Raw genomic sequence first — 27291 nt, forward strand, 5'->3', positions numbered from 1 at the left:
AATGATAATGAATCGCATGAACGCTTGAACAGAATCTCCGTCTTCCGTTTTTTCTTTGTTGCAGGCGCCGGCAGAGACGAGGGAGATCATGGCGAACTGCATCCGGTCGCTCTGCAACGCCGACGTGAAAGAAGGGTTCAAGTTCGGCAAGGACGCGTCCCTCCCCGAGACGTACATCCAGACGCCCCAGAACCCGCTGCGGCAGCTCGGGGGGAAGCCCCCCTCCCGGAGGCGATTCCTCGCCTTCTTCGCGGGCAACATGCACGGCTACCTCCGCCCGATCCTGCTCGAGCAGTGGCAGGACAAGGACCCCGACATGAAGATCTTCGGCCCGATTCCCAAGACGAAGAAGAGGAGGGGCCAGACGAGCTACGCACAGTACATGAAGAGCAGCAAGTACTGCATCTGTGCTCGGGGGTACGAGGTCAACAGCCCCCGGGTGGTGGAGGCCATCTTCTACGAGTGCGTCCCCGTCATCATCTCAGACAACTTCATCCCCCCGTTCTTCGAGACCCTCAACTGGGAGTCCTTCGCGGTGTTTGTGCTCGAGAGGGACATCCCGAATTTGAAGAGGATACTGCAGTCGATACCGACGAAGAGGTACGTCGAGATGCAGCGGAGGGTGAAGAAGGTGCAGCAGCATTTCCTGTGGCATCCTAAGCCGGTGAGGTATGATATTTTTCACATGATTTTGCATTCTATTTGGCATAACAGAGTGTTTCAGACAACATCTTATTAGTCATTATACATTGCACTTTGTAGATGTTTACACATTCTTTTCTTTTTCTTGAATTTTTTATTTTTATTTTTTTGTTTTGTTTGAGTTCATAGTGATAGCAGAGCAGGAAAATTTGTAAGAATAAAGGTTGAGTTGGATGATGATCATAAATTCTTTTTGTGTAAATAGATATGGAAGAAGAGAATATTCTTTTTCATGTGTAATATCATTGTGTGTGTGTGTGTGTGTGTGAAGGAAGAAGTGAAAAAGAAAAGATTTTGCATCTTGGGAATATTCATTTGTTTAGATACATTTGAAAGATTCCTAATAGTTTTGATCATTTTTAATTTAAGTACTATTTTATAAGAGAATTTTCTTTGGAGTGTGAAAAACAGTGATGTTAGCTGCAACTAGTTATTAAATATTAATTAATCTCATATTAGAACTTTAACAATTTTACTTTGAGTTTACTAATTAGCTAGGTCACATAATAATATTAATTAAGACCCACTATTGTTTTGTGGGTTTCAATTGAGAGAATTAAATTGAATTGAAACGCATCTAACCATTTAGTTTCACCATCTTATTATAAGTATTCAAAGCATTCCAACATTTCACAAACACTATCTTGAAAAAGAGAGCATACATTTCCAATACTTTGATTAAATTTATTAGTTGAATACCATGATTCAAATCCTAATTTTCCTCTTTATTAGTGGAGTAATGGTGAATGAATCAGAAGCACATGATGAGATCTCAACACCAAACAATTATACCGTCGGTACCGATATTAAGCCATCACCAAATAATTGTACCGGCGGTTCCGATGTTTGCATATGTAATAAATATATAGCTGCAGGATGTTGTTATCTAATTCTTAATATATGGTGCGATCCAGATATTCAACCATTTAAATCTACTTGTTGTAAGCAATATGGAAAACTCAGTTCAAAAGATCAACATACATTTGTTGAAGAAGCCAGGGCAATACTTACTTGCCCTACAAACATAGACCGATCCATTCAATATTTTAACCAAATTTGTGCTTAATAATTATTATATATATATATATATATATATATATATATATATATATATAGGGAAGGGATCTATTGAGAAGACTATATGTTGTGAGAATAGAGAAGAAATCTCATGCCTTGATTTCCTTAAATCTGAGGGTCCACAATTAAGTAAATTTTCGGCCATAATAAATATCTCAAAGGTTATAATTGTCCTCTTGCCTAATCACATAACCGAATTCTCCTTATTAAAGATACCCATAATCTGCGTATATATCCCATTTTTATTGTTAATCGTTCTTCCTATAATTATGTACAACCAAATCTTTATAAATTTGGTAATTAACGCATGGACTTTATTTATGCCTTCCAGATCTTTGCTTTATCATTTCAAAGTCTTACTTTAGAATTCTAATTTGTTGCTTTATTATTATTATTATTATTATTATTATTATTATTATTATTATTATTATTATTATTATTATTATTATTATTATTATTATTATTATTATTATTATTATTATTATTACTATTCACTAAAGAATTGAAATTATTCATTATATTTTTTTATTTATGTATTCATTATAATTATTTATTTATTCATCACGTACTCGTTGATATTTTGAACATGTTTCTTGTTATTCACAAATTTCGTATAATTATTCATTAAATGATATAAGTTCTGAATAACATGGTTAAGTTCTGAATAATCTAGTGTACCTTTCGAATAACTACTATTCAGTTGTGAATAAGTTCTGAATAGTATGAATAAGTTCTGAATAAATGTTATTCAGTAATGAATATCACACAATAAAGTTTTGAACAATAAATTAAATTAAATTATTATATATGTTGATGTATTATTTTTGTTTTTTTGTATTCTTCAAATTAATATTTAAAATTCGTGAAACAATAGATGCTTTATTCATCATAATCATTTATTTATTCAACTAAATTTATAAAATATTCATCATGTACTCGCCAATTTTTGTAACATGTTCCTTGTTATTCACCAATTTAATATAATTATTCATTAAATTAACAAAACATATTCATTAAGTCAACGCTTCGATTTCCAATTCGTGAATACAATTTATTCAAGAATATTGTCTAAGATGTTTCTTTTTCCTTGTTATTCATGGTCATATCGTATTCGAATATTGCTCAAGATGTACCAAATAAAAATCATATTTATGCAAATAAGGACAATATTGAATTATGAATAAGGAAAATATTAATAAAATAATATTATTCATGAATATGATATTTAATGAATAATTACAATTATTCAATGAACAATTTTCAATGATCCACCTAGTTGAAAATTTTCTGCAATGAAGAATCAAAGATCCTATGCTTCAATCCATCATAAATTCTCGAGCCATATAAATACTTCATTTCTCTTGGCGAGTAGTAGATTCCATATAAATAACCAATCATGCAAAATTATTTACTAAAACTTTGATGAATAAAACACTATATTTAGTGAACACATGCCAACTTCAATAAACAACACACATTAGGAACAAGTTTAAACTATATATTGAATATCTAGCATTATGGTACGAAACTACACATACAAAATACTACCAAATTAATAACAATATCAATATTCAAGTTTTTTTTAATGTTTCTATGTATATTTCTTCACTGGGAAACACGAGGAGCATATCAATTAAAAGAAATAAACAACAATACAATCACTTTTTCTACAATAATCCAGCGCCGCTACAAAAGTGATTGTTGGATACAATAAATAGTCAACGTTGCCTAAAATCGAAGGTGTCGGTGAAAAATTTGGGGAGGATTCTAAAGAGAGGTGAGTTCCAGAGAGAGAAAGAAAGGTGGTGTGGCTTCGCAAGGCGGCAGAGGCGGCAGGCGTGAAGATCTGTGTGTGTGTGCGTGTGTTTCTGTGAGGGACAGAGAAATAATTGGTACATGGCAGAAAGGCGAGGGAGATGAAGATGCATGTGGTGAAGGCGGTGCGCTGAGGTGGCTGGTGGCTGCCATCTTCGCCGGGAAAGAAGGGCGGCGGCGCCCTGTTCGTGTGTGTGTAAATGTGTGTGTGTGCAGGGTTTCGTGAATGAGTGAAAATAATGGTGGATGAGTGATTTAAAATGGGAGTAAATTTAGGAGTGGTAGTTTCCGAATAAATGTCAAATACCATATTACCCTTCAACGAATTTTAAAGTAATAAAAAATGGATATTCAGAATTTTAAAATTAAAAATGATCCTACAAATCTAACCCTCCATCGCCACTAAATCAGCGGTTGTAATTTATTCTCTAATCTTAACACTTAGGCCCTTCTCTATAGATCCTTACCCTATATATATATATATATATATATATATATATATATATATATATATATATATATCATTATAAAACTTAATAAATTTGTTTTTCTTTTAATGTTTGGGCATTATCATTGTACTTTTATATTAACTAGTACGCCCGTCCGTGCGATGCAAGGCGAGCATCGAAATTAAATAATATTTTAAATAAATAAATATAAATATTAAACATAACTTATAAATATAACTTATGGAGTAGTATATTTTGAGATGTATGCTATAAAGTATATATTTGATAAAAATAAAATTAAAATATATTCGAAGAATCCAAATCCACAACATAAAACAATATGGAGTAATTTTAAAAATTTCAAGAGTAAGTGCGGCTTCTGTATTGACAAAAAAGAAGACATGTGTTCATTTAGAATTGGATGAAGTATTAGTTGTTAACATTCTTTTTATACTTTTACAATCACTCACACCTATATATTTGTCAATATTGCACAATGGATCATTATAACTATACAATCAATATTTTATACTAAATAAAGTATTACTTATTAGATAATTTAATTATTAAGAAACAAAATTCATGGGATGCCTCAAGTTACCAATTCGCAGAAGCAGAAAAGTTTTGCAGGTAGTGAAACTGGATGGCAAAGTCATAGAATTCAAATCAGCAGTTGCTGTGAAGGAATTGCTCGTAAACTTTGAACGGTGCAACCATCAAGAAAATCTGGAAAGTTTTTGATGCCAAGAGTTTCGAATATTGGGGTGTAGAGAAAGAGAAAATAAATTCATTGATTAAATGAAAAGATAATCGTGGGATAAATGAAGAGAAAATAGAGGAGAAAAAGTGAGATGTGTAAGAGAGAAAATATAGCGGTAAAAAGTTATGGTTAAACTGATCTTTTATATACTATTATATAGATGTAACTACAAAAAATAAGAAATAAGGGATTTTGATCATTATAAAAATAAGAAAATCACGATTGAAATATGGGAAACCATCGTATATATAGATTTTGAAGATGAATAAAATGATATATATATATATATATATATATATATATATATATATATATATATTTATAGGGGTGGGCTATATATATATAAATTAAGTATATAAGGTGCATAATGAAACATATGTGTTATTTCCATGTCTAATTTATAATGACAATATTTATTATAAGATGGAGACACAGATAATACTGGAAAAAATAAATAAAGCGAAAAGTATTAAATCAATTATTGTGATATCGTTGCATGGATATAGTAAATCTCAACCATTAATTAGGAAAATATGGTACCTTTAGATTTATACACTCTATATTAAGAGGTGCATAAGAACCACATCATTCTTAATTTTATTTTTAATTTCATGCTTATTATATAAGTTGAGCAATTAATATCTTCCGAAATAGTTATCTCATCAAATCAGTAGACAAAAATATTGATAGATTCGTTGTGAAAAGAAATGGACCAACACATTAATTTAAATTAAAAAACACATTAATTTAAATGGCCCAAAACACTATTAAAAGTTGCAATTAAACACTTAAAATATCAAGTACAAAACTCTCGAGAAGTAGATGGGGTAATCAAAGTAACCGAATTCCTATCGAAATACCAATCTCCAAAGGCCTCCAACATGGTCTGCAAATTTTTTTTAAAAGAAAAAAATATTGTGTAAATATTTTGTACTCATGTAAAAAAAAAGTGAGAGAGAGAATAACATAAAAAAAAAAAAAAAAAAAACTCACCAAATTTCCCAATTTGACAGTGGAATTTGGTGACCAAAACTGCTCACGATATGCCTGTGAGTGTGTGTAGCATGCGTCTATAAACATGCCTCTTGCAGGATTATAGGGGAGATTATTTATAGCTTTGACAAAAGCACCCCCAAAATCTGTGTTCAAAATTTTTAAAAATAAATTAATTTTATGTAATTTTGATACTTAAGTTTCTAATATTAAAAATAAATGTATATTACCTTTTATTAGTTGGGAATCAGCAGCTGTACAACGGCCACTGTTCAAGCAGATTTCCCATCTATCGAGGTCAGGATAATTTGGAGGTATACCACTCTGGCTCCAAGCTAAAACAAATTTATTTCCTACAATTCACATTTTTTGCTTTTTGAGAGGTTTGTTTAGTGCACATTTTCTAGTGCACATGGAAGCCGACATTTTTTGCTTTTTGAGAGGTTTGTTTAGTGCACATTTTCTAGTGCACATGGAAGCCGACAACCTTGACGCCATTTTAGATGCTCATGTTTCCGTGGAAGCTGCAAAGGAAGAGGTGCTTGCAGTTGCAAGAAGATGTGTGAATGCTGAACTGAAATTTAGGCCAACCATGAAGGAAGTAGCCACAGAATTGGAAAGGTTGAAGATATCTGTCACGAATGGCGTGGTCTGTTCCGATGGTGAGGATTAATTGAGTTGTTCCGACGGTGATGGTTTGATAAAACTTTTTATGTTTTCCAGTTTAGTTATGGTTGTCTGATCTTTGAAACTGTTAATAACAAAAATATTTTAAACCTAATATTTGTATTTATATTTCAAGTAATGTTTATAGTATTTGGTTGAGAATAATCTTGACAGTCAAATGAGTAATTGATTTAGTTTAATTGATTGAAACAATTTTTGTTAGAAATATTTGCATGATTTTTAAGCACAGATAATTAATTATAAAAAAAAAGTGTTGTTTCAAATAAATTGGTGAATTGGTGAATTTCTTGATGAACATATATTAAGATTACTATGTATTTATTCTGTATTGGTCAATTTAAGAGTATATAGACATTTATTCTCTATTTTTCTGCAGATCCATCATTTCCCCTATTCAAGAGCACATCCGCCGGAGTAGACAAGTCCTTTATCCTATACGAATATGCTGCCACCGAGACTCAGCTGCACGACGACCCCAACGTGGCCCTCTTCTTCTTAGAGAAAGACTTGTATGCAGGCAACAAGATGAACATGCATTTCTCAAAACCTACAAACGTCGAGACATTCCTGCCGCGGCACGTTGCGGACTCGATGCCCTTCTCCTCGAGCAAGTTGCCGGAGATCTACAGCAAGTTCGACCATCGACTCCAAGGAAGAACTTTTATTTGGGGTATTTCATATCCGTGGGAAAAATCAGAAAAAATCGAAAGGTGATGTATTTTTTTTCAAATTTTAAAAGTTATGGGAAAAATCAGAATTTACTGAAAGTTCGTGTATTTTACGGCAAATATCACATTCTTTTTTGTGAAACGTAGAAGGTAATTCTTTTGCCAGCCATATCACATGCATTATTAATTCTCCTTTGACTAAATTTGGCTAATTGATTTTGACAAGCCAAACTAAAGATCTTACCCATTAATTCTTTCTGCATGACTGCAAACACAATTGGTAATTGATTCTGCTGCCCATATCATAGTAAATTTTAGTATATTTTCTTACTCTATCATTATTATATCTTTTGTCCTCTTGTGTTTATAATTGTCTTAATTAGGTTTTAGTGATCGTCATTAATTAGTAAGAGTAATGCTAAACAGTCATATTGTGGTCACCCACAATTTATCTAAATAAAAATTAATTTAATTTATTTAACTTATTTTTAAAAATAAAAATAAGATTTAAATATTTTATCATATTCTCTATATTGTAATTATTTTTTTCTAATTTTTTGGTAACTTTTTTATTTTTATTAACAAATAAATTTAAAAAAATGCAAAAAAATAAAATAATAAGTACAATGTAGAGAATATAGTAAAATAACTAATCCTATTTTTATTTTAAAAAATAAATTAAATAAATCCAGATTTTCCTTATTATACTAGTGTGTGTGGGTGGCCACAATGTGGCTGCATAGATTTATTGAATTAGTAATCCTAAAAATTATACACCTATAATTTACTAGTTTTAACTTTTGATTAGAACACATTATATGCATGTGTTGTATCATCGTCAAGTCCTATTAAAAGTGACTGCTCCCATCAAAAACTCGAAAAAAAAATCCCATCAAAATAAATAAATAAGTATGATACTTGAATTAGTATTAATTTTATATAAATATAAAATTTTAAAATATTTTTCCGTGCATTGCACATGATGCAAATGCTAGTATAAAGTTTAATTGGTTGGTAAATCTTGTTGATGATTGAAAAGTGTCTATGATCTATTGAAAATCTAACACTAAATCTCGTATTAGTAGTATATATATAGCAATTAATGATATTATTATCGATGGAGACGCAAGGCCCCAAATTAAAGAAGCTGCCTAACCAATTTCCTTTTCGAAAAAAAAGGTTAATTAGTATCTCTCAATTATTACATCAAATTAATGTAGGTAGTATTGAGAAGATTTTGCATTCTATTCGGCATAACAGAGTGTTGCAGACAAGAAGTGGTCTTGGGTGCATCCGGGTGTACCGTACAACCGGGTAACACATTTATTTAAACTTTGATCCGCACCCTAATTTAAGCCCATATCCTGACCCAATCCATATAAATAATAGTATTATTATGGGTACGGGTCAATCCAGTTGTACGAAATTAATAAGGGCATCATCAATTGTTAGGACTACAGTACCTTTAACACTAAAATAATACAGTAAATGGTAAACATTAATCTTGTCTTATAATATCATATGTGACGTGAAGATGGTCCGGTACAAAAAAAAATATATATATATATATATTAATAAAATGAAAGAAGGCATAGGTAGTGATGAAAAGAGATGCACGTGAACTTTGATGCAACTGCAAGCATCTCTTAATTCCTTTGCAGCTTCCACAGAAACATGAGCATCTAAAACGGCGTCAAGGTTGTCGGCTTCCATGTGCACTAGAAAATGTAGTATAATATAATTAAGTTTAATATAATTAAGTTTAATTAGAAGTTAAAATTAATCAATGCATGCATGTAAAAATTATGAAGGAATTGAATTAATAATATACCTGTTCCTTTTTCAACAGCGTTGGGCAGTGGAGTGAAGGGGACCTTGTCGCATTCCGGCTGGCTGCTCTCGGCGCCTCCGGCCATCACCAAAATCGCAACGCACGCAATTATCCATATCGTCGCCATCACAATAGCAGAGAGAGAGAGAGAGGTGTTTGAGGTGTGAGGAAGTGGGAGAGATCGAGAGAGAGTTGTTTGAGGTGTGAAGAATTGTGAAGGGATGAGCTCTTATTTGTAAGGAGAAATTTTGAGGTGTAAATTAAGATGTATGGAGTGATACAAAGTAATTACAAAATCCTTCACGCCATGTGCTATGTAACAAGACATGTGAGTAGGAATCTTTCAAATCTATCTAAACTAAATAAATGATTCCCAAGATACAATTTTTTTTTCACTTATAAGATACTAGTAATGATTTTAGGGTTTAATTAGGGTTTCTGCATTGATGATCCTAGTCAAAATTAATTTCACAAAAAAAATGGACAATGATTGCTTTTGCATATCAATAACAAAAATGAGAGAAAAATGAAATTAGCCTAATTATATTGATCTGTTCAAACTGAATAGGTATGAATATGACTTGTTTTCAATTCATTGACATTATTACTATCTAAAGTCAATAGATGAATTTTTATTACTAAACTAACACAAATTGAAGTTAAGTCTTGATAAATTGTAATACACCATTTCAGATTCTGAAAATTTATGACCATTTGGTACCACTCAAATTATTTACTTTATTTGTGCTTGTTGGTATACAAATTATTTAATATATGTAATGTGTGAAATCTAACATAGTATTCATCATATTTTAAAATGTAACTGGTACCAAACTATTCAAGAATTTGATGTTAACTTTTACCATATTCATAAAAGTAATCTAACATAGTACAATTCATCACAATTCGTATTTAATACTGATTAAATTAATTATATTATCACACAAAGATATAATTAAATCAAGCTCGTTCAATTATTTTATGACAATAGGACACGTAAAACACATAAATAGCAAAAAAATACGTGTATATATATATATATACGTACATGTGAGTGTGTGTGTATTTATGAGTTATAAATAAGTGTGCAGATCATCTCATTTGTAGAAGAAGAAGCCCTTTTCATTGTTTTTGAATTTTGAGTAGCAAACTTCCACATTTTGGGATCATGGAGTTCAAGATTCTGCCCTTCATTGCATTTCTCTCTGTGAGTCATAACTTAGAGAGAGAGAGAGCATTTGGTTTTTGTTAATATACATATATGTATATATGGGTGGATAACTGAGCATTTGGGGTCGTCGTGCAGCTGAGACTCGGTGGCAGCATAATTGTATATGAACGGGTTCGCTCCGGGTGCGACCCGGACGTAGACGGGTCTGCCCCTTCTGTTGTGTGTTCCGACGGTGACGCCGCCACCATTGCCGCCGACGCTGACGTGGGTGTTGTTATTGTTGTTGACGTTCACTCCGCCGCCGCCTACTCCGACGGATGTGCTCTTGTCTTCCAGCCATTCTGGGCGGATGAGATATGATAGTGTTAGAGAGAGTAGAAGATATTGTTGATATATGATAGAATTGATTTGCATGTTACTGAAATCCAGAGCAAAACTAGTTGACATTAATAAAAATGGATCAAGAAATACTAAACAAGATCAAATTAATAATAATAAAAAATCCTCAGTTATCCACCCATATATACATATATGTATATTAACAAAAACCAAATGCTCTCTCTCTCTAAGTTATGACTCACAGAGAGAAATGCAATGAAGGGCAGAATCTTGAACTCCATGATCCCAAAATGTGGAAGTTTGCTACTCAAAATTCAAAAACAATGAAAAGGGCTTCTTCTTCTACAAATGAGATGATCTGCACACTTATTTATAACTCATAAATACACACACACTCACATGTACGGATAGTTAATAAAATGAAAGAAGGCATAGGTAGTGATGAAAAGAGATGCACGTGAACTTTGATACACCAAAATAGTTGCATCAGTGAAACTGTTTCCGTACTTATGCGTTTCTTATTTTGGATGCTGAGTGTGAGTGACACCAATATGATAAAGCCATCATTTTTTTCTTCTTAGCTACATTTTCTCATAAAATCAAATCAAACTTTTCCTAATTTTCTTCTGTAATACCCCGATTTTTGCTTAATAGGATTTCACGAGAATACTTGAACTTAGAATAAGTAGATTCTCGCCCGGATAAATTATGATTTTTTCTTTTCGAAAAAGTATTCCTTTTAATAATAGATTTTATCAAAAATTTTGAAGGCAATGTTCTTATATTTTCTATCTCAATAAATTATTTTTGACGTTGGGTTTTGTAAACAATTTGCAAAGGGTCTCTTATTTTAAGAAGCCCACTTTCTCATTAAGTGGACCGAATATATATATATATATATACCTGTCTTGAGTTTTTGCATGAGTTTTTAATCTATTACTTGAGGCAATAGAATTGACACAATACATGATTATCAGTAGGTTTAATGCATGATAGGGGTACTTCCACGTCTTCTTCTTCCTGCCAGTTTCCCCTATAACTATCACCCATTCTCGCCCATTCGATCACACACGACGCAGCTTAACTCTTCACCCAATTCATACTATTCAAACTGCACTTTTATCATCCCCAATCCAAAAACCCAGCAACCGACTAACTTCTTACACCACTGCACTCAATTTGCAGATTCTCCCTACAAAATCCCAGCTGGTAAATTTTATTATTTTTGCAAAGTTATTTCATTCATAGTTTCTCAGTTCTGCCAAAAACCAAAACTTTACTACAGAATTCTGTTTTCAAATCAAAACATGCATACATCCATTTTCTGTAATTTTCATAAGGAAATCAAATAGAACAGAGATATTATTAATATCACAGAAAGGGAAAAATAGGAGAAGAAACTGGAGATGGGAGTTGTGGCATAGAACAGGCGGAAGGCGGCGGCTGAATAGCGCCGCCGTGCGCTGTTGCTGGCGGAGGGCGTCGGCTGGCGGAAGAAAGAAGGGGCAGCGGTGCGGTGGCTTCGGCCGCTGCTGTGCTGCTCTGGTCGGACGGAGGAAGGAGATAGCTGGACGGCGATGACGGCTGCTGCTGTTTTCGGCGTGAAGGAGATGGAGTCGGCGGTGGTGGCGGCCCTTTGCCGTTGACCGTCCAACCGAGAGAAGGAGATGGGAGGGGGCAGATTTAGGGATTTTGGAATTTAGGGATTTCCTCTTTGAGAGAGAGAAGCAAGATGGGGAGAACGGAGAGGGGGGAAAAGTGAGGCGCGACGGAGACATCGCTGTTGTCGCCGGCGATGGAGAAGTGGCGAGGCGGCTGCAGATTTCAGAGGGAGAAAGGAGGAATGGAAGGTGAGAGCTGGGATAGAGAGAGAGAGAGAGACCGATCCAGAGAATTAAAAGAGGAAGGGATGGGTTGATTTGGGCCCTCATTTTTGGGCTTCAGTTTTTTTTTAAATTGGGCCAGATGCATGAGAATTATTTGATTAAACTTGGGCTCATACTAAGAGATTTGGACTTAAGTTTTTATTATTTTTTATTTTGATTAATTTGAGCCTTGGCTTGGTTATTTATTCAAAGTTGCATAATAAATATTATTATGCATTAAGTATGGGATTTTAGATCTGTGATTATAGCATGAGTTTGCAGAAGAGTTCAAAAGTTTTAAGCTATACTTTTGCAATAAGTATTTTGAAATTGGATTTTAGTTATGTTTAATGAGAGGTCGATTAATTGCCGAACTAGGATTTAAGAATTTTATGGAAATATTAGCAGAGACGATATTTTGAGGCCTATTAAGATTAGATTATTTTGTAGGTCCACTTTATAGAAGGCTTTAGCATTGGCTTTACAAGGCAAGAGGATTTGTGCATCTTTTATCTACAGGCTTGTTATCAAGGTGGGTTTTTATTTTCCAATGTATGTTTTGAGTTATTAAGCTCTAAATGTTTTATGCTAATGCAAATGAATGTCCATGTTAAAATGTTTTTATCTCTCTATTGTTTAAAGTGCTCCTATGTTCTCTAACGATCGGGTCCTAGCCGGCGTAGCGATTGGATCGCCTTGGTTAGGATTGTGTACACACAAAGGGGTATTGTGGGCTGCTCCCACTTGCCTCAGACTGTCAGACTTGGGCTGCTCCCATTTCTGAAACATGCATGGTGGTGGACCTCTGTGGGCTGCTCCCACATGTTCACATTATAGGCGAAGCACCAGTAGAGAGAAGACTGAAAATGGATCCACAATTTATTTTATGTATGCATAGAATGCTTTCAAATATTTCTATGTTATACTGTTCATAGCATGGATTATTCTTTTAAACGGATTTTTTTTTCAAATGTTTTCAAATGGCTAAACCCACTGAGTATATTAGTACTCAGCCCTGCAATTGTTTTCAAAACCTTTTGCAGGTTGAGCGGCAGATGGTGACGTGCGAAGCTGAGGGAAGGTGTTGCTGTATTTCCAAATGAATGTCAAGAATAATTTCCGCTGCCATAGTATTCACTAAGATGGATATTATTTGAGATTAACTATTTTAATATGAACTCCTGATGTTATCGCCTTCCTAGCGATTATTCCTCTCATATATTATTCGCTTAGTACTAAATGTTATCTTTTTGTCTCAGACCTCCGAACTTTTGATCCTGGTTGGGAGAATTTCTATCTAAGTTGTCGTATTTATCATCCTTCAATTACGAAATTCCTTTATTATGAATGTGTCACCCAAATCTAAGAACATATCACCTATTATATTCAAGCTAAGTCTAGAAATTCCATTAAGTAGTACGTTTCCTATTCTCCCGGGAACGAGGGCTGTCACATCTTCACTCCTCTTTCCAAAAAAGAATATGTTAGGAGAAAAAAATTTCCACAAAAAATGAACAAACTGCATTGAAATTACAAATAAAATGAAACCAGGAACTATAGCCGAGTAGAGGAGGATCCTCTATTCGCAAGACGAGATACGCCCCGGTAGTGCTCTCGGTTTGACGTGTCGTCTCCAAAGATAAAACGGCTTCGTCTCGTGGGTAGCAGCACCGCAAACCAACAAGCTCCGGCGAACTAAAATGAGACGAGAGTAGACTATATGAATTAATTAGTATGTAAATATTAATTAGCAATATCTATTTTCAGTAGTATTTTATATGAAAGAAAAAAAAAAGATAGAATGACATAAAAAGTAATTAAACTCACCAAATTTCCCAATTTGACTGTGGAATTTGGTGACCAATACTTTCTCAGCCTAACCCAAAATTGAAAAAGAAGGCACTGAAATTTCCATATGTCAACTAGACTAGTTGTAAATACACTAATGCTCGACATGCATGCATTACTCGAGCATGTCGAGCATTAGTGTATTTGTGATAAATATATTAATGCTCGATATACTCGACTTCTGCATGACATTTCAACTGGGACGGAGGGAGTACTATATTTATGAGTTGAGCAATTAATATCTTCCGAAATAATTATCTCATCAAACTATTTGAGTAGACAAAATATTGGTAGATTCGTTGTAACAAGAAATGGAACCAACACATTAACTTAAATGATATGTAAGAACTAAAATTTGACCTAAATATTTGATGCCCAAAACACTATTAAAAGTTGCAATTAAACTCTTAATATATATATATATATATATATATCAAGTAGCAGAGTAGGCAGAGGAATGGACCGCTCAACCATACATGTGCAATTGTCATATTTTTTTGGGGAAAATCTAACTTTTTACCTTAGTTTTTCATCTTTTTATTTTTCACGTTTTTCATATTTTAGGAGTGCATTGATTAATTAGCAATATCTATTTTCAGTAGTATTTTGTATGAAAGAAAAAAAAAAGATAGATAGAATGGCATAAAAAGTAATTAAACTCACCAAATTTCCCAATTTGGCTGTGGAATTTGGTGACCAATACTTTCTCAGCCTAACCCAAAATTGAAAAAGAAGGCACTGAAATTTCCATCTGTCAACTAGACTAGTTGTAAATACACTAATGCTCGACATGCATGCATTACTCGAGCATGTCGAGCATTAGTGTATTTGTGATAAATATATTAATGCTCGATATACTCGACTTATGCGAGTCTAGTAAATAGTGGTAAATACTCCAATGCTGGACATGCTCAAACATTGCAAGTCGAGCATTCTTAGAAAATACACTAATGCTCGACATATATAAGGGTAAAAATATCTTAAATTGATATATTTATATGTTTTATAAAAGGAATTTTTTTTTTTAGATTTTATCTTTCAAAATGGGTATAGATCATTTTGCCCCTAATTATATTGTGTGGACTCAAGCTCTTTCAATTATTTCAATATTTTCCAAAAATAGAAAGAAGGAAAAGAGGGCTTGTGGGTCCCACATTTTCTGCCTTTTTCTTCTCAAAATTGTTATTGTGTTGGTGAAAATAATTGGCAAGGCCCATCTTTGAAATTCACAGACAAAGTTTGGACCCCATATGGTATTAAAGTTCAATCAAAATTAGGGTTCTTTTTGCTAAATTTAGCCTAAAATATTACACCCACCGAATTTGTATATATCCTCCCATCAATCAATCCCATATCTTATCTCTCAAAATTCAATCTCAATATCGTTAGTATTTAGATTTCATTATGTATTTTGTCAAATAGATCATATTTAAAAAATATTTTATCCGTTCACGAATAATTATTATCTCCACCGATCAACGTTCTTATATCAAGAAAGTGAGTAAATTTACTCTTTTTATTCTTAATAATTGCATGACATGAATTCGAGCGATTAAATACTTTGTATCTAAAGATAAAATTGAAAATTTGATATCATTTTCCTATAGCACTCTAAATTAACACGGCACTTGTTAGAATTTATCCAAAAAAAAAAAAAAAAAACACGACACTTGTTAGAAGGCAAGCTTCCAAACATTATTTTTTTTAGGGATATTTTCCGTAAAATACATCTTTCAATAAATTATGGATTTTCTCATAACCTTTTAAATTTGAAGAAAATATATTCTGCAACACAAATTATTGCATATCGTTAATTATTTATATTATTAGAAAATATATTTGTTCAAAACTTTATATATAAGTTGTCAAATTCAACATACGTGGAGCTGGATGACCGAGGCAAAAAATATGAACACTAAGAAGACCTATCTGTTACAGGCTTACAGCAATGCTTGATTGGTAAGAGGTGTGGCACAACACAAACCAAGCACGATTTTGAAAAATGTGCATGTATGAAGCTGTAGGAACTTGCTATATGACTACAAATGTAAAGCTAATCTTCTAAACTCCAACTAGGCTTAATTGTGTTCATAATCATAAGCTTTAGGTCATTTTGCAATTAAAAATTTGACATAAAATTTTTACCACTATCACAGCACAAATTTTACTGCTGATAAATGCTCAACAAGGGCGATTAACATAAAAAAGAAGCACAAGGATGGGTGTGCTATCAATGTTTCCTATTGCAGTATAACCACTGAACATAAAAAATGACACTTGAATAACTGGTCTAAATGTTATCAATGCACCAAAATTATTGGTATCTAAACAAAATTTCTTCCCCTACACGTGGACAATGTACCACCAACGAAATTTTAATAATTATTCCCTCCGTCCCAACGAAAGCGGTGCGTATTCCTGTTTGAGCTGTCCCAATGAAAGTGGTGTATTTTTTTTTCTCCTTAAATCCCGTGCCGAAAAGAAGCGCACCGCTTTCGTTGGGACGGAGGGGGTATATTGTGTTGATGAACACACGAGAAAACAATTGCATCAAAATGTCTGCATCTTTCTTTTGTTATTATTACTTTTTTAAGGGTCCTTTTTTGCTATGTTTAAGGAAATAACACGTTTTTCTTGAGTGAGAATAGACTGATTTTGTACATACCTATTCTTAGCATTTTCCTATTTTTAAAAACCCGTAGAGGATGGGTTAAATTAAATACTTAATGTGACATCTAACCAACCCATACCATCAAACATTCAAATAAATTTATTTCTGCTTTCTAGTTGTGGGATTTTTTTGGTTAAGTGATTTAAAGAAAGAATTAGTATATAGTTTGGAAATTCCCTCCACAAACCAAATTTATAACTTAACGACAGCTAGCCAAGCAACTATTGCATGTATACTAAATGCAGAAAATCGGGTTATATATTATCAAATTCCCAAACGTTTTGGGATATTACTATAATGATGATAAAAAATTGATAATTGCCTTTTTTGGGAGTCTTTCCCAAACGTTTATGTGGAAGAGTGATAGAACTAATTTGGGAGTCTTCACACCATGTGCTATATATTGAAATGCAATTTCACCATGTTTCCATTTTCATGCACTAATTAGCTAGTCACGGGTGGTGAAGAGCTAGTATTATTTTTGGTTTTCAAAGAAAATATTATTTCTAGAGAAAATTAAACAGAACTTACTGAAAAAAGCTATAAAATTGAGGGATTTAAATGTTACATGGACCACGATATAGCTCAGTTGCTATTGTAGATAGTAAGGTTAAATAAAGTTATCGATCGATTTACTTTTTGTACTATATATAGAGATAGAGAAACTATAATTAGGGATAATAATGATTTAACTACTTTGATATTATCAACAGAATAAAAATATAAAAATATAATTATCTTAGGTTTGAAGTTTGAACAATATAGATTATCTTAGGTTTCAGTGATCACATGCCATATGTAGAAGCAAAATGATGTAGTTTAACTATTTGAGTAATTAATAAAGTTTCTCAATACTAATAAGTATGTAGTTTAACTATTTGAGTAATTAATAAAAGTTCCATCGAACTCTTCCAACAAAACTTTTTCCTTTTTAAAAAAAACATAGTACTGCATTAAATATTCACAAATTCTCCTGTGCACCCGGGTACACAGTGCACTCGGGTGTACAGTGTCATTTCGATAACATGATAGTGTCATTTAATATTAGTGTCATTTCGATAACATGAAGTTGGGCTGCATGCATGAATTGCATACTCCTCTTGAGCTTCGCATTAACTCAAATTCATCAAATGAATTCTCTTGTGCACTTGAGCTTCTTCCTTCAGGAATATATGATATGATTTTAATCTTGAGACCTAACGGAGATATATAGGTGGATCATAGGGAGCTATTCTTATTTGCTTTTGGGAGTTAATAGATTTTCTTGAAACCTAACGGAGACAGAGAATTTACTAATGTAATGTCATATGCTGCTCTACCGAGAGCGTTTGATTTTATCTATGCGATCGCTCATCAAGAGTGGATTAAACTGGTACTTAGGATTAATATATAGGTTTATTATGTGAATTTGATTAATAAATCTACATCCCTAGGATCAGTTGTTTTATTATCTGATTTTTTACTTGATTTTTATTTGCTTTGTTTTAGTATTAGTTTTAATTAATTCACTCATTTTGGTGTTTTGCGTGAATATTGTTAGTCCTTATTAGAATTACTTACAGTGATTTTATTTATCAGTCCTCGTGGATACGATACTCTACTTGCTGTTTGGTGTTACAATTACACTGTTATAGTTGCAGTTTTTATTGCTATATTAAAATAGCGATCAAGTTCCCATCAAAAACTCAAAAAAAAAGAGAGAGAAAAAAAAAAATCTGAATTTTGGATCAACTTTAAATATAGAATTTAAAAGGGAGAGTTTAATTGGGTGGTAATTAATCTTGTTGTGGGGACTTGATGATTGAAAAGTGTCCATGATCTATTATTGGCTGCCAATTATAGTAATTGTAGTGCCACTGATCCGCCTCTCTTGTCTTCCTCCAAATGTGAAAAACCTCAGCTCCTTCGCATGATCAAATTAAAGAAGCTGCCTAACCAATTTCCCTTTGGAGAAAAAGGTTAGTATATATATAAACATCCCTATCTACTGCCCATACCCCCTCTTATCCCCCCTCTCTCAATTATTACATCAAATGTATAATAGGTAGTATTGAGAAGATTGAAAAGCATTACTATGTTGCAAAAATTGAGTATTGTAAATTTATCATGGGAAAATGAGAGATAACTAAAAATTTACCCTTAAAATATTTTCTTCATTTTCCCTCATTTCCTACTTGACCCTTACTCATTCCTTATTTTTCACTACAAATGGAGGATAATATTATCACACCATTTTTGGAGGGATGATATTATCCCTCCTTTGTAGTGCAAATGAGGAACAAGTAAGGGTCAAGTAGGAAATGAGATAAAAGAAAGGAATGATTTAAAGGGTAAAAAGATACTAAGAGAGAAACTATTTTTATTAATTTAATAAGTATATAGTAATCATATATCACTTACCAAACTCGGATCTCTTATTTCTGTGCATGTCGCCGGCAAGAGGCTAGATATATTCTGCAACACAAATTATTGCATATCGTTAATTATTTATATTATTAGAAAATATATTTTACTCGATCTTTAATCCGTTTTAATAATGTCGTCCTTTTCAATTAGTTTTAGATTAGATACCCTTAGTTTTTTCAACCATTCAAAATTCAAGAATATATGGACCAAAAAAAAAATGTCTACGTAATAATATTTTTGGACCAATTTTTTTTAATAAACATATTAAGACATGAATTTTATTTTTGAGTGGTTGAAAAATTTGGAAGTGTCTAATCGAAAAATAGGGATATTACTGAAATGTTTCAAAAATTTAAGTAAATTTACATATTTGATCAAGTTCAAGCATTATTAGACAATATAAATAAACTTTTATAACAATGAATGTGTGCACTAACAAAAAGTAAGAATTTTGCATTTGAAATACATATTGGGTTGTTAGGTATATTTTCCTTCTATGCAATTTAAGTCATGCAAAATGATTATCTAGTATCTATTACATATTTATGTAACATTTTCTATTTTCTCGATGAATGGTAAAACCTATAATTGAATGAGGAACATGTATAGGAAGACTAGTCATGTCAAACTCCAAGAAATTGCACATTGAATGGGGTTGAGACAAGACACCCATGGTCACAACAATTCCCATGGCTAAAAAGCTCTTTCAATTATTTCAATATTTTCCAAAAATAGAAAGAAGGAAAAGAGGGCTTGTGGGTCCCACATTTTCTGCCTTTTTCTTCTCAAAATTGTTATTGTGTTGGTGAAAATAATTGGCAAGGCCCATCTTTGAAATTCACAAAGTTTGGACCCCATATGGTATTAAAGTTCAATCAAAATTAGGGTTCTTTTTGCTAAATTTAGCCTAAAATACCGAATTTGTGTATATCCTCCCATCAATCAATCCCATATCTTATCTCTCAAAATTCAATCTCAATATCGTTAGTATTTAGATTTCATTATGTATTTTGTCAAATAGATCATATTTAAAAAATATTTTATCCGTTCACCAATAATTATTATCTCCACCGATCAACGTTCTTATATCAAGAAAGTGAGTAAATTTACTCTTTTTATTCTTAATAATTGCATGACATTAATTCGAGCGATTAAATACTTTGTATCCAAAGATAAAACGACTTCGTCTCGTGGGTAGCAGCACCGCAAACCAACGAGCTTCGGCGAACTAAAATGAGGCGAGAGTAGACTATATGAATTAATTAGTATGTAAATATTAATTAGCAATATCTATTTTCAGTAGTATTTTATATGAAAGAAAAAAAAAGATAGAATGACATAAAAAGTAATTAAACTCACCAAATTTCCCAATTTGACTGTGGAATTTGGTGACCAATACTTTCTCAGCCTAACCCAAAATTGAAAAAGAAGGCACTGAAATTTCCATCTGTCAACTAGACTAGTTGTAAATACACTAATGCTCGACATGCATGCATTACTCGAGCATGTCGAGCATTAGTGTATTTGTGATAAATATATTAATGCTCGATATACTCGACTTCTGCGAGTCTAGCAAGTAGTGGTAAATACTCCAATGCTAGACATGCTCAAACATTGCGAGTCGAGCATTCTTAGAAAATACACTAATGCTCGACATATATAAGGGTAAAAATATCTTAAATTGATATATTTATATGTTTTATAAAAGGTAATTTTTTTTTTAGATTTTATCTTTCAAAATGGGTATAGATCATTTTGACCCTAATTATATTGTGTGGACTCATATTATTTTGAGGCCACACAAAATCCAAAATATGAGTCCACACAAAATCTAAAACCAAACTAAGAGGAAGCTCTTACACATAAATTAGCGTTACATCCAAACGCATCAAATGAGGGGAAAGACTCCCAAAAAGGAAATTATATTATCGAATTTTTATTACCATTATGGTAAAAGCTATCACTAAATTCGCAATGGCGAGTTTAATTCAAAGTTAGGTGCTGAAATTGTATTCAATTTGCACATGGAATTTAATAAGTAATAAATGGTGATAATTTTCAAATTAAGTTGGATATATATCAATCATGCACTTTATACATCTTTACGAGAATAAAAATATAATATATACTTTTATTCTAATGGAGTTGCAATAGGCTGATTTTGCATTTTATATATAGTTGGACATTTTATGAAAAATATGTAGATTTATAATATTTAGTAGTTTCTACTGAAGTTTTAGATATTAATAGTTAAGTAACCTTTATCATACCAAAGTAATAACAGCTTCAGTTCACAAATTAAATTTAGTATACTTTCTCCTATAAAATTTGCACCACACCCGTGACTAGATACCTTGCAGTTTTAATTATTCATGGATAATTTTAATACACATAATCTTTTTATGACAAAAATTACAACATAAAATACTGCTATACTATACTATCACTACAAAAAAAAAAAAAACAACTGAAATGCGACGGAATTAACAATGAAATAAATTCCGTCATAAAATTACCACGGATTAACGACACACCAACGACGACTTACATATTTTCACTAATTAATTAACGACGGAATTTGCATCACATTTGCTACGAAAATATTTTAATGATGGAACAAGTGAAAAAGAAATTAAAGATTTGCATATTGGGAATATTCATTTGTTTTGTTTAGATACATTTGAAAGATTAATTCCTAATAGTTTTGGTCACTTTTAATTTAAGTACTACTCTTATAAGACCCACTATCGTTTTGTGGGTTTCAATTGAGAGAATTAAATTGAATTGAAACGCATCTAACCATTTAGTTTCGCCATCTTAATTATTATAAGTACTCAAAGCATTCCAACATTTCACAAACACTATCCTGAGAAAAGAGAGTATACATTTAAAATACTTTAATTCGATTTATTAGTTGAATACCATGATTCAAATCCTAATTTTCCTCGTTATTAGTGGAGTAATGGTGAATGAATCAGAAGCACATGGTGAGATCTCAACACTAAACAATTATACCGTCGGTACTGATATTAAGCCATCACCAAATAATTGTACCGGCGGTGATGATGTTTGCATATGTAATAAATATATAACTGCAGGATGTTGTTATGGAATTCTTACTATATGGTGCGAGCCAGATCTTCCTCCATTTAAATCTGTTTGTTGTACGCAATATGGAAAACTCAGTTCAAAAGATCAACATGCATTTGTTGAAGAAGCCAGGGCAATACTTACTTGCCCTACAAACATAGACCGATCCATTCAATATTTTAACCAAATTTGTGCTTAATAATTGTATTCATGTAATATCATAATAAAACTTAATAAATTTGTTTTTCTTTTAATGTTTGGGCATTATCATTGTACTTTTATATTAATGTAACTACAAAAAATAAGAAATAAGGGATTTTGATCATTATAAAAATAAGAAAACCACGATTGAAATATGGGAAACCGTCGTCTATATATAGATTTTGAAGATGAATAAAATGAAATATATATATATATATATATATATATATAAATTAAGTATATAAGGTGCATAATGAAACATATGTGTTATTTATAATGACAATATTTATTATAAGATGAAGACACAGATAATGCTGTAAAAAATAAATAAAGCAAAAAGTATTAAATCAATATTATTGTGATATCGTTGCATGGATATAGTAAATATCAACCATTAATTAGGAAAATATGGTATCTTTAGATTTATACACTCTATAGTAAGAGGTGCATAAGAACCACATCATTCTTAATTTTATTTTTAATTTCATGCTTATTATATAAGTTGAGCAATTAATATCTTCCGAAATAGTTATCTCATCAAATCAGTAGACAAAAATATTGATAGATTCGTTGTGAAAAGAAATGGACCAACACATTAATTTAAATTAAAAAACACATTAATTTAAATGGCCCAAAACACTATTAAAAGTTGCAATTAAACACTTAAAATATCATCTACAAAACTCTCGAGAAGTAGATGGGGTGATCAAAGTAACCGAATTCCTATCGAAATACCAATCTCCAAAGGCCTCCAACATGGTCTGCAAATTTTTTTTAAAAGAAAAAAATATTGTGTAAATATTTTGTACACATGTAAAAAAAAAGTGAGAGAGAGAATAACATAAAAAAAAAAAAAAAAAACTCACCATATTTCCCAATTTGACTGTGGAATTTGGTGACCAATACTGCTCACGATATGCCACTGAGTGTGCGAAGCATGCGTATATAAACATGCCTCTCGAAGGATTATAGGGGAGATTATCAATAGCTTTGAAAAAAGCACCCCCAAAATCTGTGTTCAAATTTTTTTTTTTTTAAAATAATAATTAATTTTATGTAATTTTGATACTTAAGTTTCTAATACTAAAAATAAATGTATATTAGTACCTTTTATAAGTTGGGAATCAGCAGCTGTACAACGGCTACTGTTCAAGCAGAATTCCCATTTATCGAAATCGGGATAATTTGGAGGTACGACTCTGGATTCAAGCTAAAACAAATTTAAAACATTAATTAATAAAACTTACCATTATTTGTAATAAAAAAAAAAAAAAGCTAAGAAAGTAGTACATACCTGAAATAAATCAAATGCACTATTTAATATAAATAGTGGAGTTTGAATGTCTCCTACTAGATATTCCGGATAGAGACACTACAAAATTTACAAGAACATATAGTGGATATATATATATATATATATATATATATATCCAAATAATATTTATCAAGATAAGAGAGAGAGAAAGAGAGATTATTTTTAATTTAATATATATAGTAATCACTTACCAAACTCGGATCTCTTATTTGTGTGCATGTCGCCGGCAAGAGGCTAGATATATTCTGCAACACAAATTATTGCATATCATTAATTATTTATATTATTAGAAAATATATTTATTCAAAAACTTATATATAAGTTGTCAAATTCAACATACGTGGAGCTGGATGACCGAGGCAAAAAATTGGTCCCTGTAGTCTGCATTGGGGACATTTTCTCTGTTCATCCAAAAAAAACAAATTTTAAAAAATATAAGTATACATTGTATTGATATGTATAAATTAAATATTTCAACAAAATTAACAAAGAATGATATATATTCTCACGCTCGGATGAAAAATCCAGCATCGGAAAGACACTTCACCCTGCCGACGTTGGGGAGTCGTGCTCGGAAGCCGTCGCAGTGTAGTATCGTTGCTAGTGCTCCGGCCGATCTACCGGAAAGAATAACCTGCAAATAAATAAATAAATATCTTGTAAGTTAATTAATTAATTTAATGTGATATATATTGCAATTAATTAAAAAAAAAAATCATTAATGTCCATACATTCTCTCCGGCACCAATTCCCTTAGCCAAAAGTTCCTCCACCAGAGCATCGAAATTCCTCGACCCTCTGAATTGGACTATTGGCCCCTGAATTATTTAATTTAAATTAGTTAAATAAAAATATAGAGATTTAAATAATTAATTTCAAAATTTATACTACAACTTACTTGACCATCGTCAACTACAGTGTCTCCGAGGAATGATGCCTGGTCACAGTAGGTGACGTAAATCCGGTTCCAATTATAGAAATCTACAATAATGCATAAAAAAACATTATAATATAAAATAATAAAACACATTTTTAATTAAATAAATAAATAATTACCCGGATTTATGGCTTCATTTTGGCTAAGAATGCCAGTGAAATCTTTGGCTTTACTGAGAGTGCCATTTGAATTGGGAATCTTGCTAAAGCTGATTCTGCTATTCCCATTGTATTCGTCAAATCTATCACGACAGGCAGTAATGGTTTCACACCACCCGCCTCCCTAAACAAAGACAAAATTAATTAATTAATTAAACATATATAATCAAAAACCTATATAATAAGTTAATTAAGTAAATGAAGAAATTAAGAGGAAAAACATTGATATAGATGAGCCAATTTTTGGCTCCGTCGCCTGAGCCCGGCACCAGATAGTAGCCCTCCGGTGAGCCGTCGATGCAAACTGAAACCAAATTAATATAAAATTAAAGTAGTATAATATAATTAAGTTTAATTAGAAGTTGAAATTAATTAATGCATGCATGTAAAAATTATGGAGGAATTGAATTAATAATATACCTGTTCCTTTTTCAACAGCATTGGGCAGTGGAGTGAAGGGGACCTTATCGCATTCCGGCTGGCTGCTCTCGGCGCCTCCGGCCATCACCAAAATCGCAACGCACGCAATTATCCATATCGTCGCCATCACAATAGCAGAGAGAGAGAGAGAGAGAGAGGTGTTTGAGGTGTGAGGAATTGGGAGAGATCGAGAGAGAGAGTTGTTTGAGGTGTGAGGAATTGTGAAGGGATGAAGCATTATTTATAAGCAGAAATTTAGTGTATCTCTTAATTAATGATGCATGGAGTGGTAGATAGATACCGAACTTTAATTCATTTGAAAAATCTTCACAGCATCAATTATTTCACCTCCTAACTTTGAAAATTGTCACCATCACTTTAGCAGAGTATATAGCTACTTTTGCAGAGTATAGTATGAAAGTATAGTGACTGGTGGTGGAAATTTAATTTGTGGGGGAAAGTTTACTTAACATTAGGTAGGTAGGTAATTATTGTGATGCATATGTATCCTTTTTCAGAGGAATGAAAAAAATTAATGTTAGGTTTAGATGAATGGAGTATCAAAAAATTGTTAAGGATCCAATTAATATTTAAATGTCCTCTTCAGTATTTCTACAAACACTTAATGGGCGTCACCTTAATTTGATTTAATCCTTACTCGAGCTGAGCTTAGCTCGTTTAGTAATTTTATGAGCGGATCCAATCATATCCTAGATATTATTTCGGCATGAAATACATTTAAATCGATCTATAAATAGTGCATTTTAACTTTTTGCAATGCGTGTAAAAATAGTTGATTATATTTTGTTTTCTTTTCTTTTTCAAAGAAAATAAATTGCTTGTTGATAAAAATTACAATAGCCGATTCTCATAATCGCAATAAAACTTTTCTTGACGTTTATTATAAAATTCAATCAAATTCAAAGTTAGATATTGAATTGGTGCTGATATTTGACATTCATTGTACATGGTTCATGGAATTATTGTGTCAAGATCAAAGATAGTAAATTTTTATTAAAATATGCTTTTTTCAGATTAAAAAATGAAAATTTATAAAATTTTGTTTTATTAAGACTACGCAAGAGAAAAAGGTAAAAAAAATAAAAATAAAAAATTACAACAGTTTTTGGATGTATTTTGGTAAAAATAATATTTAGAATTAAATGTGGTGGTTTGCAAAAAAAAAAAAAAAAAAAAAAGTCCATAAAAAAGAAAGCCGTAAAATTGCAGGAGACAACACTTCTTGTGAAACTATGGCTCCACTCGTGTGGGATATCAAACCAATTAATTAGGTAATTAAGAGTCCTTATTTTTTAATTAATTGTTACTATATTTATAGAAATATAGTATCAAGATTCGTGAGACGGTCCAAAAAGAAATATGCATCAAGATTCGTGGAACAGATGAAGTAATATACCATTTTATGATCGTTTGGTACCAATCAAATTATTTACTTTATTTATGTTGTTGGCATACAAATTATTTAATATACATGTAATGTGTGAATTCTAATAAGTCACCATATTCTAAAAAAGTTATTGATGCCAAACTTTATGAATGCAATTTCAATGTCATGACACGTAAATTTGAAATTCTCGCCATTGCAGTTCATGTGCAGTTCAATAAAATTATTCAAGAATTTGATGATAACTTTTTACCATAATCATGATAAAAAAAAGTCATTGATTTCTTTTTGTGCCATATTGTTGTCCCTTTTTTAATTGATAGATATAATAATCGAGTATCACATAATATTGGAAGCCAAATAGTACATACATAACGATTTCTTACCTATGTAACATATTGTGTTTTGAAAGGATAATTAATTAAGCAGTGGGATATATATATAATTATTTGTAGATCTAATCAAATTAAATGATAGTACTAC

The 27291-nt window shown here is 31.8% G+C and overlaps 2 protein-coding genes and 3 long non-coding RNA genes across 8 annotated transcripts in view; 2 read left to right on the top strand and 3 right to left on the bottom strand.

The window, feature by feature from the left end:
- LOC131015234 (probable glycosyltransferase At3g07620) overlaps window positions 1-935 on the top strand; it is a 1181237-nt gene extending 1180302 nt beyond the window's left edge. For all 3 annotated transcript variants that reach the window (XM_057943534.1, XM_057943533.1, XM_057943532.1), the window contains exon 5: window positions 65-935. In XM_057943534.1, the coding sequence (XP_057799517.1) occupies window positions 65-739 (675 nt within the window). In that variant the 3' untranslated portion in view covers window positions 740-935. The remainder of the gene's footprint in view (window positions 1-64) is intronic.
- Window positions 936-6017: 5082 nt separating this feature from the next.
- On the bottom strand, window positions 6018-25634 carry LOC131015316 (pectin acetylesterase 11-like). 2 transcript variants are annotated; one of them, XM_057943671.1, is made up of 12 exons: window positions 25404-25634; window positions 25205-25287; window positions 24945-25107; window positions 24787-24869; window positions 24620-24706; window positions 24398-24522; window positions 24229-24289; window positions 24080-24133; window positions 23868-23945; window positions 23681-23783; window positions 23440-23585; window positions 23090-23334 (listed from the first exon to the last, which is right to left on the bottom strand). In XM_057943671.1, the coding sequence occupies exons 1-12, from the start codon at window positions 25528-25530 to the stop codon at window positions 23245-23247; spliced, it is 1200 nt and encodes a 399-aa protein (XP_057799654.1). In that variant the 5' UTR covers window positions 25531-25634; the 3' UTR covers window positions 23090-23244. The 2 variants fall into 2 exon arrangements, with proteins under 2 accessions (XP_057799655.1, XP_057799654.1); XM_057943672.1 differs by lacking the exons at window positions 23090-23334; window positions 23440-23585; window positions 23681-23783 and adding an exon at window positions 6018-6131.
- LOC131015318 (uncharacterized) lies at window positions 6759-10887 on the bottom strand. Its single transcript, XR_009098495.1, has 3 exons — window positions 10735-10887; window positions 8983-10494; window positions 6759-8869 (listed from the first exon to the last, which is right to left on the bottom strand). It is a non-coding gene; the product is annotated as an uncharacterized LOC131015318 (long non-coding RNA).
- Window positions 11360-13682, top strand: LOC131015319 (uncharacterized). The gene is made up of 3 exons (XR_009098496.1): window positions 11360-11701; window positions 12808-12889; window positions 13401-13682. It is a non-coding gene; the product is annotated as an uncharacterized LOC131015319 (long non-coding RNA).
- LOC131015320 (uncharacterized) lies at window positions 17633-22741 on the bottom strand. The gene is made up of 3 exons (XR_009098497.1): window positions 22403-22741; window positions 19277-19330; window positions 17633-18820 (listed from the first exon to the last, which is right to left on the bottom strand). It is a non-coding gene; the product is annotated as an uncharacterized LOC131015320 (long non-coding RNA).
- Window positions 25635-27291: the final 1657 nt, after the last annotated feature.

The sequence above is a fragment of the Salvia miltiorrhiza genome, chromosome 3 (assembly GCF_028751815.1).
Source record: "Salvia miltiorrhiza cultivar Shanhuang (shh) chromosome 3, IMPLAD_Smil_shh, whole genome shotgun sequence".
NCBI lineage: Eukaryota > Viridiplantae > Streptophyta > Magnoliopsida > Lamiales > Lamiaceae > Salvia > Salvia miltiorrhiza.